The sequence below is a fragment of the Primulina huaijiensis genome, chromosome 12, assembly GCF_012295235.1.
Source record: "Primulina huaijiensis isolate GDHJ02 chromosome 12, ASM1229523v2, whole genome shotgun sequence".
NCBI classification, from domain to species: domain Eukaryota; kingdom Viridiplantae; phylum Streptophyta; class Magnoliopsida; order Lamiales; family Gesneriaceae; genus Primulina; species Primulina huaijiensis.
Window position 1 is genome coordinate 2,040,033 of NC_133317.1, and position 12,603 is coordinate 2,052,635.

Consider the following 12,603-nt stretch of genomic DNA (forward strand, 5'->3'; position numbering starts at 1 on the left):
TATATATATTACACAAGAAAGTTCAATTCAAACTTAATTATATACCTTATTATTTTAAGTAGATCGATCGATGAAAATACACATGGTGCTATTTCAGTCGGATAGTAACATGATGTCGGGTACATTAACAATCTTTAATTTCTCATCAGTATTTTTGGACGACAAATTGCAAGATTGGACCAAAAGACAAACAAATCGAAGTTATCATATAAAAATCAAATCTTTTATATATAGTGGACCGAACCCAGAATGATAAAGTTAATAGACCAAAAATCTTATTTTATATTTCTCAAAAAATATAAGTTGATTATTAATTTATATACTGTGACAGATGATTATCATGTTTATTTAGAGTACATCATAATATATGTATAGTTTTTGATTAGGTTGGGGCAGTGTCATGGTGTTGGCGCTATCTAATAAATGCAAAGGACGGTGTCACTTTAGTAGCTAGCTTTTGCAAGTACCATATACCAATAAGTAGTAATATATATTTTACTGGATATGTAACATTAGGGTAACCATCAAGTTGACAATAATATGTCTTTATTTTTATAATAANTGATGCAGAGAGAGAGAGAGAGAAAGGGGTGAGGAACAGAAGGGAAGTATCAGAGTTCAGAGGGACAACCCGAAATAAATGCTACCATTTTCTTTTTTTATTTTGGCATTTGGTTTCTTCGATAGGCGTGCTTCTGTCGGGCCAGATATCCTCTCTCCCGCCTCGCCTTTATAACCCGTCCCTCTCACTTCATGCCCTCCACTAGATAGCTATACAAACATATACAAATTATAATTATTAAACAAATTATATTTTGCTCCTTCTTTTACAAATAATAATTTATATATATAGAATATAATAATTTTATATTTGGTTTGGAACTTTAATTTACTTATTCCTTTGTGGTAAAGTCCTGTGAAAAATTATAAATTTGATTGTTTATTTTTATTTTTTGTGATTTTGATAATTATTTTATTAATTTCAAATTTAGTATCATTTTCCTATTTGACACTATGGTGTCCAATATCTTATAATATCATATGAGCATGATTATAACCCCAGCTCTCACTGCCCGGGCTCAGCTGAGAGCCCGTTCTGGCTTTCTGAGTATCCAAAATCCGGACTAAAGACGATCCAGATATAACCCCGGGTATCATCAGAGCACTTGCATAAAAATTGATCAAAATTCTCAAAAACTAAAATTTAATTATGATAACATAACGGATCAATATCACACATAGCTAAAAACCGTATGTGGACGAAAAATATACGTGTATTCAATTCAAGAAATGTATATAAAAATATGTAACCCCAGCAACATACGCTGACCTAAAATAATAACACCGCAGTTTTGTATCGTATAGTAATCAATTAAGCAGGGTCCGTAGAGTGTAGACCCCTCACTCTCCTGCATAATATGCATGTAATAATTAATCGTAAGGGCTCATTTTTGTGCGTGTGGTTGTGTTCGCATTCATTGGCTCTTCCGTTTTGTCAATTTCTGATTATAATGTTTAAATGACGATTGCTTATTTATATTATTAAATTAAATTACAAGTTGTGTGTGTGTGTGTGTGTCTATATATATATATATATATGTGTGTGTGTGTGTGTGTGTGTGTGTGTGTGTGTATTTGTTTCCAGGGTTTTTAGAGAAATTAGTTGTTCTTCAAATGAAGTATAAAATTGTAGGCGCGACGTGTGTGTATGTGTGTGACTGAGACGAGACTATCCCAGTTAGTCAGTCCACTGCAGAATGCATTTAAAATAGGGTTCTTGAGGGCATCATTACACATCTACGTCATCATCGTCTATCCAATTCATTTAAATTTTATACAATATAATAATAATATATTAATATATTTAAATAATCATAGGTGGGAAAAAATGATCAAATTAACACTTTTGCAAAAAATTTAAAATGCAAATCTTTTAAATTATATAAATTTAATTATTTTGTAATAATTAAATTATTTGTAATTCATGTTAATCGAAAACAATTTTAACTATGTTACTAATTAAATTATTAATATTTAATATAGATAATAAAAACAGTGTAACTCAAATTTAAATCTTATAGCAACGCAAAACTTAAAGGTAGGATATATAGTCACATAGATAGTTATTACCCCCTAGCACATTTTTTACGTCATGCCAGTAATAGCAAAATTTTACAAGAATAAGTTAATCAAATCTCTACCACGTAAATAATAAAGATTTTAGGCAAAAACTTGTGTGAGACGGTTTTACGGGTCGTATTATGTGATACGGATATCTTATTTGGATCATCCATAAAAAAAAATATTACTTTTTTATGCTAAGAGACCTATTCAAGATTTTGAGTATTACTTTTTATGCTAAGATTTTGGGTCAAAGATAAAGATTCGTGAAACCGTTTCACAAAATACTTATTCAAGATTTTGATAATGATGAAAAATTGTTGTTTGTCAAATGTGTAATAAATTAATTAAATCCTCCGTTTAAATACTCTTACTCGCCACTTTATAGCTAATTTTCAAGAAGTACTTGAAAAGTATAATCCTTTGTTTGTCTAATTAACGAGAATGGTACGTCTATGTCACCTCGATGTAAGTGAGTCAATGGACGTCAATCAAGAGACTTAATTGCAAAAGTAAATAATTCACATTAATATCCTGTAAAAGAATACCACACGCAGATTAATGCGGTTTTAAAGAATGTTTTTTCCTTCAACTATTTATTGCACTCCTAAATATACATAATTGATTAATTAATGATTGATTTGAAAAATATCTTTTATGCTGAAATAACCATAATATCACTAATCCTTCTCTCTTAATCCAGAATAATATAAATTTATTTGAAAAATAAAAGTTTACAGACAAACATCTCGTTCTATCGTTCTTAAATTCATTCAAAAAATAATTACATGTTTTTTGAGATTTAATTAATAGAAGTATATTGTATATTAGTTAAAAAATATATATTAAATATAAAAATATGACTACATATTTGAGACAACGTAAAGCTTATTTCTAAACGATAAATGGTAAAATAATAATAACTATAATAACAGCATATCATGGTTCAGGCTAGTTTTATACTCGCTAACACCATAGTAACTAGGGTGGGTGAGGTGGTAGCCTTTCGCCCCCTACACTCAATTTTTTGTTTAAATTTCTAGTGGTAAAAGTTTGTGTGAGACGTTCTCACGAGTTGTATTTTGTGAAATGGATCTCTTATTTAGATCATCCATAAAAAAGTATTACTTTTTATGCTAAGAGTATTACTTTTTATTGTGAATATCGGTAGGATTGACCCGTCTCACATATAAAGATTCATTAGACCGTCTCACAAGATACCTACTCAAGAAATACACAAATTTACAAAAGAGATTTCTTAATCTTTCCCAAAATAATATCCCAGATTGTAGATTAAAATTGAAAATTTTCGAATTCTAAATCATAGATATATCTTTTAAGGACTTTCGTAATAGGACTATATAAACCAACAGAGTGTTTTATTTTGATCTATAATTATAAAAAACGATGGATTGTCTTCAATATTATCATGTATACTACTAGTAACAATCTTATCAACGAAAATCTATATTGTTAACGTTTCTATTTTCACCTTTTTTTTTTTTTTGAATTTTTATGATTTTTTGTATGCTACAGTCAACGATAGAGCCAAAAAATGGAGGTTAGGGCAATTTTTTTTTTAGAGGGACATGAGCAAATATGTATCCAACATTATGATATCATTAACTTGAATTTTTTTAACTTGGATGATTCTATCATTTGTTTTTCTTTACTTTCATTCAACGAAATTAAGATTGTTTTTTTAAAATAAACTCTTTTTTTATCAATATATATCCAACATGATGATATCATTATTACTATTTACACAAAATTTGTCACGAGATCGTCTCATAAATCAACTTTGCGAGACAGATCTCCGATCTTATACAACTCATTAAAAATAACATTTTTTATGCAAAAAAATTTTAATTTTCATGAAAGTTATGGATATGATTAACCTAATCAAAATATTCATAATAAGATATATTTAACCATATATATATATGATCATAGTCATCTTAAGTCAAAAAATTGTGTGAGACGGTCTCACGGGTCGTATTTTGTGAGACATATATCTTATTTGGGTCATCCATGAAAAAATATTATTTTTTATGCTAAGAGTATTATTTTTTATTGTGAATATCGATAGGATTGACCCGTCTCACAGATAAAGATTCGTGAGACCGTCCCACAAGAGACCTACTCTCATTTTAAAATATATTGCGCCTAGCTATCAAATACACAATTTTAATGGTTAAATAGTGATCGAGTTCATATAAATCGATACTAAATATAGAATATTCACATTACAAATTAAATCATACCATAAAAATGATAAACTTTTTGAAAATAGTATCAATACATGTGTGAAAATCTTGAATTTTTTTTATAAAATCCATAAATTTTGAAACATAGTTGATGGAAAATGTTTACTTGTCTGTCACATTCTCTCTCTTCTATTAATTGTAAACTGTACAATAGCAAAAATACAAAACAAAACTCACTGTGCATGCCTTCAAGATTTTAAGGAATGGGCCCTTACACCATCTAGGCATGTTACTGTTGGACTGCATCAACAGTACATCATATTAAATTTTTTTTTTTGTAAAACATTATTATTATTCTTTTCCGTAGTCAACATTTTAGATTTAATTCGGTGATTAAATCGTTGATTCATACATATAAATTTGGATTGAAATTATATATATATGCATTTAAAATATAAAGCCAAAAACTTGTATGAAACGATCTCACGGGTCGTATTTTGTGAAACATATATCTTATTTGGGTCATCCATGAACAAATATTATTTTTTATGCTAAGAGTATTACTTTTTATTGTGAATATAAGTAGAATTGACTCGTCTTACAGATAAAAATCCGTGAGATCGTCTCACAATAGACCTACTCTTAAATAAATTCATGTGTGTGATCATCTGTATGAAGAGTGAATTATTTGTAGTAAATGATTGGTCTCAGTGAGTTGCTAAATTTCTTTCTTTCAATTTTGTTTAACTGAGCGGAGCAGGTAAAACGCTTAATCAGTTATTATGAGTTCGAATATCATATTGAGTTTGTTCAGTACGATTTACCTGACTAACATAATTTACATACTATTATATTAGTCCGAAAATTTATCTACTATACATGTTATTTAAAATCCACGTCGTCTTATATTTATTAATGAAATGATCGGGGAAAGCTTTTGTAGGTTGAAAGAAATTACAACTCAATAATTTTATCCACCCATCTTAATAACTTATAAGGAAGATAAAATATTTAATATATGAAATAAAAATTATTAAATAATATATCTAACAAAAAACAAAATAAATAATAGCACAAATATTAATTTAGTTCGCAAGTGTTTTCATGAGCAGCATATATATTACCGATATAACTCACCGCCGGCTTTAAATAATTATTAATTAAGTAAAATAAATTATAGCGGAGACCAAAAAAAACCCTAAGACGGCTCCACCGGTGTCCGGCGTCCATCAGTCGCGGCCCCGGCTGCCCTGGCCTGCTGAAAGCCGCCCAACTGTCCAAGACTTGCAGACATATTCATGGCGAGGAAGCTACTAGCATCATACCCATTAATCACCGGTTGCTGCTGATGATGACTGGTAGGAAAGAACTGGTGGTGGAAATCCCTCGCCGCCATACCGCTGCCGAGGAGGTTGATCTGCTGATGGTGGTGGATGAAGCCACCGTTGAGGTGATTCTGGTACTTAGAGAGCTCGGATTTGGCGCAGCTGAGGTCGATTTGAAGCTGGCGGAGCTGGTGTTGAAGGAGAGAGATGACGCCGACGCAGCCGTAGACGGGGTCTCGCAGCCTCATGTCGGCTTCGTAAGCGAGGGAATTAACGGCGTCTTCACGCTGATGCGGCTGCAGCTCGTTAAGAAGTTTGGTGACGTTGCTGGCGCCGAAGACTTTGTGTACGTTGGCGAATTTCTGCGGCTGATCCGGCGGAAAGTACGGCGCGAAGACGCACTCCGGCTGGCATTTTCGACGCAGGAACTTGCAGGCGGCGCATGGGGAGTTAGATGATGAAGCCATGAACTGGAACCTGGCGTATCTATCAACTAAACTGCCATTAGATAGAATTTCAAGAAATAAAGATCTGCACAGGAGAAGAAGAAACTAAAATTCTATATATGCCAGGACTGGTTTTAAACATGAAAACGTGGATATTTTTTCTTTCGACTTTTTGTATGTATATATTACTTCTCTATGACCACACGATATAGAATTTTGAGACAAGACAAGTCATCAAAAATATTCTTCAAAACCTAGTATTTTTTTTGGAAAAGCATAAATTTCTTAAAACATACACCCCAACAGTAAATTCCGAGTATGAATTTTATTTAGTCAAAGAAATCAAATATATAATAATCTTGAAGCTAGATGCCTTTGACACCTAAAATTGGAGAGCTAAATCATTGACAGCTTTAAAGAACCGACCCATAAATAAAGTTGATTGAATTTAAGAAGATCAAAATCAAAACTTCAGAAAAAAAGAATCTCATGACCAAATCTGGAAAATGAACGTTTTCTATACCTGCCGTTTATAAGTCTTCGCGTAGGATCTGTCAAATCTATAATATTCTTCTTCTTGGTGAAGCTTGGCGATCGTTAAATTTTCAACTTCGGGCTGTGTCAAGAAATAACAAGATGTAAAAACAGCTGTCATTAATTTCAAGACTTAACTTACTGGATCCGTAAATATATATCTGATTCTGGGAACAAACAAAGCTCCATATCTAGCTATCCACTTCCAAACCAGAACCCTAAACATGTTCTCGAGCTCTATTTTTATACAGAAACAGAAAGAGAGCTTTATTAAAAGTGTAAATTTGCTACGTGAAAACCCTTTTTCAGTCTTGTATAATGTATGGATTTTATGCAAGAAAATGGGGTATAATGACAAAAGAGTAGCTCACACTACGATAATCATTTTTGGAATTAATTCCTTTTTGCATGTTAATTAGTGAGTGACAAATCGCTAGAAAATGTGCGGAGAGAGGAGAGAGTGAGAGGGGGAGAGGAGACTATTAATTACCTCACTTACCTGTGAAAATAAGATTTTTGAGAGAAGCCAGATGTTTCCACTATCCGGATTTCACAAGAAATAATAACACAATCAAATAAATCAAGCGGATAAAAAAAATCAATTAAATTAGAACTATTTAATCACCTGAAACTACTCAAAGAATATATATATATATAAAATAAAATAAATAAAGAAAATGGTATATACCTAGACAGAAAATGGCCCAATTCTGTTCCTCCTCTCGTTGAAAATTTGAAGCGCCTCGATTTCTGCAGTCAATCTTATTCTTCCCTTGTACAGTTCCCTCTTCGGGTTGCGTGTAGTTTGACAAGTAGGTGAAAACAAAGTTTGATTCGGGTCTTTGCCTTTTAATTTCCCAGCTCGTTTGATGCACCCTCGCCTGTCAAATTTTCCTCATAATATAAGTTCTTTGCCAGAGAAGTAAAGTTTTTTTTTAATCATTCGAATAGATTTTTTCGGTATTTTCAAGGATCATGCAAAAGGGTTTTCTTTTAGCAGCAATCTTTTCGCTTACTTAAGTGAATATAAGAAGAAACGAAAGTGTGCATATAAAGATGGTGAAAAGAAGGCAGCGCGGAAGAAAAGGAAGACCCTTATTTCATGAAGAAGGCTAGAAAGAGAGATATATATATTGGAGAATCAAGTGTATGTGTGCGTATTAGAGTGTGAAAACAGGTGAAGGAAAGTCCCCCATGACCAGAGGCAATGGAAACGGGGAGAAAGCAAAACTATGGCAGCTAAAAATTAGAAAAGCAAAGTTAAGCTCACTCACAGTGGAGCGTGTGTGTGTTGTTGCTGATTTCTACTCTGTGTGTGAGGGGGGAGAAAGAAGGAATGAAGTGACTTTATTGTTATTTTATGGGAGGAATGGGTGTGGGGACTGAGTATATAGGTATAATCACTATGACTATCTTACAATCTCAGAGTACAGAGATTTGAGAGTGAGTTGTCTACTGTCGTGACTTGACCTTTCCTCTTCATCTGTTTTCATTATTATTTTTTAAAAAAATTCATGTTACTGTCTTCTAATTTAGGGTTGGGTTGATGGGGGCCAACGTACATGTAGTACATGTATCAAAACTCAAAAGCATGTGATTTATGAGAGTTACAGAATTATAAGATAATTAATCCTAAAAATAAGGGATAATACTTTTTTTGTTCGTTCTAATTTGTAAAAACTTGTGTGAGACGGTCTCACAGGTCGTATTTTATGAGACAGATCTCTTATTTGGGTCATCTTTGAAAAAATATTACTTTTTATGTTAAGAGTATTACTTTTTATTGTGAATATCGATAGGGTTGACATGTCTCACAGATAAAGATTCGTGAGACCGTCTCACAAGAGACATAATCTTTAGAATTTAGTTCACATATAAATGTCTAAAGTTTGTTTTTGATGCATTAATTTTGATTTTTTTTTAAAATTTTTAGTCTTAATTCATTGGAGTAATAACGTGATATCGAAAATTGCTGAAATGCTGTCAGAAATATTGAAATGTCCGACACCACATCATCAATCAGATCAAAATATCCAAAAATTTAAATTCAGTGAACAAAACTAAAATTTGATTAGTTAATAGAATAAAATCCAAAATTTGGAAAGTTAGTCATCACAAAAATTATTTATTTCTCCAAAAAAATAAGTAAGGTTTCGTTTGGATGAAAATATTTGAAATCCATGAAATTAAATATATTTTCATTGTTTAGATAACTTACACAAAAAAAATTCAAGTATATATCCAGATCTCCATACTAATTTACACCATAATCATAAAAATCACGCTGAATTTCAATATTTTTTAGAATATTGAAGTTATTTGAAATTCATCGTACTTAGTATAATTATAAGCTAAATAATTAAAAGATGAATTTGAGTTTGTCTCTAGTTAACTTATTTAACATTGAAAATAAATTTGAAATCACGGATTAGAAATGAATCAATCCAAAAAAAAAACTAAGAGTAGTTAGCATATATATTGCAACTGAGATAGTGAAATATGTGATATGGGGATCCATATGAATTCTCAAGATTAAATATATAAATCTTAATTGGAAATATATGGATTGTAGTTCTATATGTATTGATGTATGACATTTTTAATCATGTATTATTTTTTGAATCAATTATAGTTTTGTAACTATGTTTTTATTATCAATTTAAGTCATTTTCTCTAAAATCATATAATTAAATCAATAATTTTATTTTTAAAATTTTTTAATCCCGGAGTCAAAAAATCTGTTGTGACATGTAAATGTATTTATCAATATAAGGATAAAAATTTAATAATGATATCGGTTGTTAAATTACATGATTTTGACGAAAATTACTATAATTAATCGTCAAAACATAATTATGAAATTATAATTAATTCAACAAAATATTAGTGACTAAAACTGTCGCGACTCAATATATACATAACTAAAGATTTGGATCATGAAAGTGGGATGTTGCCCTTAAGTTTGTGCATACATTTTGGCTTTGAGTCACCTGGCCTGATTTTAAATCGACTATTTATGGCTTTGTGGGCAGTTGATTTGGTCAAATTAGGTCACTCAGGTTTGGTTAATTAGGGTATTCAGGTATAATATACTGTGCAATACATACATAAATTGAATGTTGTTTGAACTATTTTGGTTCAAATTGTTAGCTTGTCACTGTGCATGCATAGCTTGTCACGTTTTTTTGACATATTGATATTATTTTCCATTTCTAGTTATAATTTTTTCCCCGGTTTTTGAGAAATAAAAAAAAAGAAATGTTAAAAACATACTGCGTTTGAAATCAAATAAAAATGTAACTATAAAAATGTATATTAGTAAATATTAAATATAAATTCTATAATATATGCTTAATAATTCCAAAAGCGTGCAATAATTTTTATATAAATTTTCGATAATCAAAATCGTTGGTTTGTCGACGTACGCTTGCTTGGCTTCCTTATAATCACACTTGGTTATTTTCAATCTCAAATTATTTGGTGAAGGTTGAAACTTAAATCCATAAACACGGATAACGATTTAAGAAATATAAATGTATTATATAATTTTTCGATAATCAATATAAATGTATTTTTTTTTATCAATATAAATGTATTTTTATATAATTTTTCGATAATCAATATAAATGTATTGTTTTATTTATTATGATAATCATTATATTATCTATACAATTTATTCATTTATTATGAGCGAGCTCCTTAGAATCTTCAAATTTTCATAAAATTTTGCTGATCAAACTTAAAAAAAATAACGATCATAATACTATAAAAAAACAACTATTAGGAACAGAAACATAAACATAAACTAAATAATTTATTAAAAAACTAAAAACACAATTCTATTTAATAAAATTAAATAAAAAAGAGTATGTAGAAATATATTTATCTTACATAAGTATTTATTATATAGATGCGTACTTAAGTTTTCATGGAGTATTGTGACATCGGACATGTAATATTCTGGTGAAAATTTAACTAAATATTCAAAAAGAAGAAAAAATTATTGCAGTAAAATAAATGATTTGTCAATATATGCTCAATGCTATAGTTATTTTGCTGAGGGAAAATATTTTTTAAAATTGGGAGAAAAGTGGATTCAATATTTTTTTTTTTAAGAAAATAAACAAAAGTTGATCCAAGGGTGTTGAATTCTGTCTGGAAGGGGACTGTACGCAGGCTATTAAAGGCCCAATCAAACCAAAATAATGCGTCTTTTATTACCAAAACATATTCTAATTTACTCGGAAAATATCATTTATCACTAATAGGAAAATTAGAAAGAACATAAAATCTTTTATGAAAAATAAATTATCATATACAACTCTATATTTTGAAATTTAGGCAATAATCCCCCTTTTTTTTATCCAAATTTTATTTTAAAAGTGAAACAACAAACATTATATAAAAATATTGTTTATTTTATATTAAACTAATTAAAAATTCAATTTTTAAAATTATTTATCAGTATTCTTTGTTAAGAAAAATAGTTGATCAAATCATTAATGTTTAATAAGTAACAATAAGACATCACATTTAATTGTTCTTCTTCCATGACAGAGGCCAATCTCAAATTCTCTTAATCTTAAATCTCAAGTATTGACAAATATTTCACATATAAGATCAATAATATGTCATTGTGAGCATTACGAACTTTACTAGTGTTGGAAAATTTTGATGCTTAATGAATGAAAATTAAGCAAATAAATCAATGTGTTTGATTGGAAAAATTCGAAAAGAAAAACGAAGCTTAATGAACGAATATTAAGTTCGGTGGTTCTGAATTAAACTCGAAACGAGTTCATCAAATGTTGAAAGAAACTCAAACGAGTAGTCGGAACATGTAAGGGACGAAAATCGAAAAAAAAAAAAAATTTCGGTCGTGAACAGTGGCAGGCGTGCACATGCGCGCGGACCTGCGCGCATGTGCGCGCGCCTGCCGAGAGCTCTCGGCAGGCGCTGCCGAGAGCGCTCAGCAGCACGCAGGCGGGCGCGCGCGGGCGCTTGCAGGGGCGCGCCCCTTCGGCTGTTTTTCGTGTCCCTTCGATTTTTCTGATATTTTTTCATTTCCTTGGCATTTTTTGATGATTGTGATCAGTTACCATGGCCAAGGGACATCCCCATGAATGAAAGATCATGTCTCTTCATTTGGAAAACATTAAATATTTGATATTTTGAAAATCAAACATACATACATCATTTTGCATATCTTCTTCTTCCTTTCTTCAAAAAGAGAGAGTTCCTTCATTTCCTTGTGAAAGAACTTGAATATTTGAGTGCTCATTATTCAAGAGTTGTAGTTGTATCTTGGGAGAAGATTGCCACAAAACTCAAGCACATTGTGAGGGCAAATTCTTCTTAAGGAGAAAGTGTTCAACACTTGCCTCTACAAAGCCATTTCTTTGTTTTCTTCTTGTTCTCCTCTCATATTTTGTATACCCCATAAAACAATCTTAAGAAGAATTTTGTTTTTGATCATTTGCAAGAAGAATTTTCAATGGCTTCATCATCTACAACACATCATCCAACCATTGCACAAGGAGAGAAACCAGAAAAGTTTTCTGGTGCAGATTTCAAAAGATGGCAACAAAAGATGCTTTTCTATCTCACAACCTTGAGTTTGTCAAGGTTCTTGAAGGAGGATCCTCCCACCGTTGCTGAAAACGAGACTGATACCAACATGAGGGCCGCTTTGGATGCATGGAACCAAAGTGATTTCCTTTGCAAAAACTACATCCTCAATGGACTTGACAATGCATTGTACAATGTGTATTGTCAAGTCAAGACCGCCAAGGAACTTTGGGACATGCTTGATAAGAAATACAGAGCGGAGGATGCGGGCTTGAAGAAGTTCATAGTTGGGAGATTTTTGGACTTCAAGATGGTGGATTCAAAGTCCGTAATGAGTCAAGTGCAAGAATTACAACTTATCTTGCACGAGATTCATGCGGAAGGAATGAGTCTAAGCGAGTC

At 31.1% G+C, this 12,603-nt stretch overlaps 1 protein-coding gene across 13 annotated transcripts; it reads right to left on the reverse strand.

Moving 5' to 3' along the window:
* Positions 1 to 5,297: 5,297 nt before the first annotated feature.
* Positions 5,298 to 7,971, reverse strand: LOC140990599 (protein ASYMMETRIC LEAVES 2-like). Of its 13 annotated transcripts, XM_073460367.1 has the most exons (4): positions 7,908 to 7,969; positions 7,322 to 7,514; positions 6,623 to 6,715; positions 5,298 to 6,151 (listed from the first exon to the last, which is right to left on the reverse strand). In XM_073460367.1, the coding sequence occupies exon 4, from the start codon at positions 6,118 to 6,120 to the stop codon at positions 5,527 to 5,529; it is 594 nt and encodes a 197-aa protein (XP_073316468.1). In that variant the 5' UTR covers positions 6,121 to 6,151; positions 6,623 to 6,715; positions 7,322 to 7,514; positions 7,908 to 7,969; the 3' UTR covers positions 5,298 to 5,526. The 13 variants fall into 13 exon arrangements, with proteins under 13 accessions (XP_073316468.1, XP_073316469.1, XP_073316475.1 ...); XM_073460368.1 differs by having other exon boundaries at positions 5,298 to 6,139; positions 7,322 to 7,971; XM_073460374.1 differs by having other exon boundaries at positions 5,298 to 6,146; positions 7,322 to 7,971.
* Positions 7,972 to 12,603: the final 4,632 nt, after the last annotated feature.

Coding starts and splice junctions, on each gene's coding strand:
- LOC140990599 (XM_073460368.1), bottom strand. CDS start 6,120: ATGGCTTCATCATCTAACTCCCCATGCGCCGCCTGCAAGTTCCTGCGT.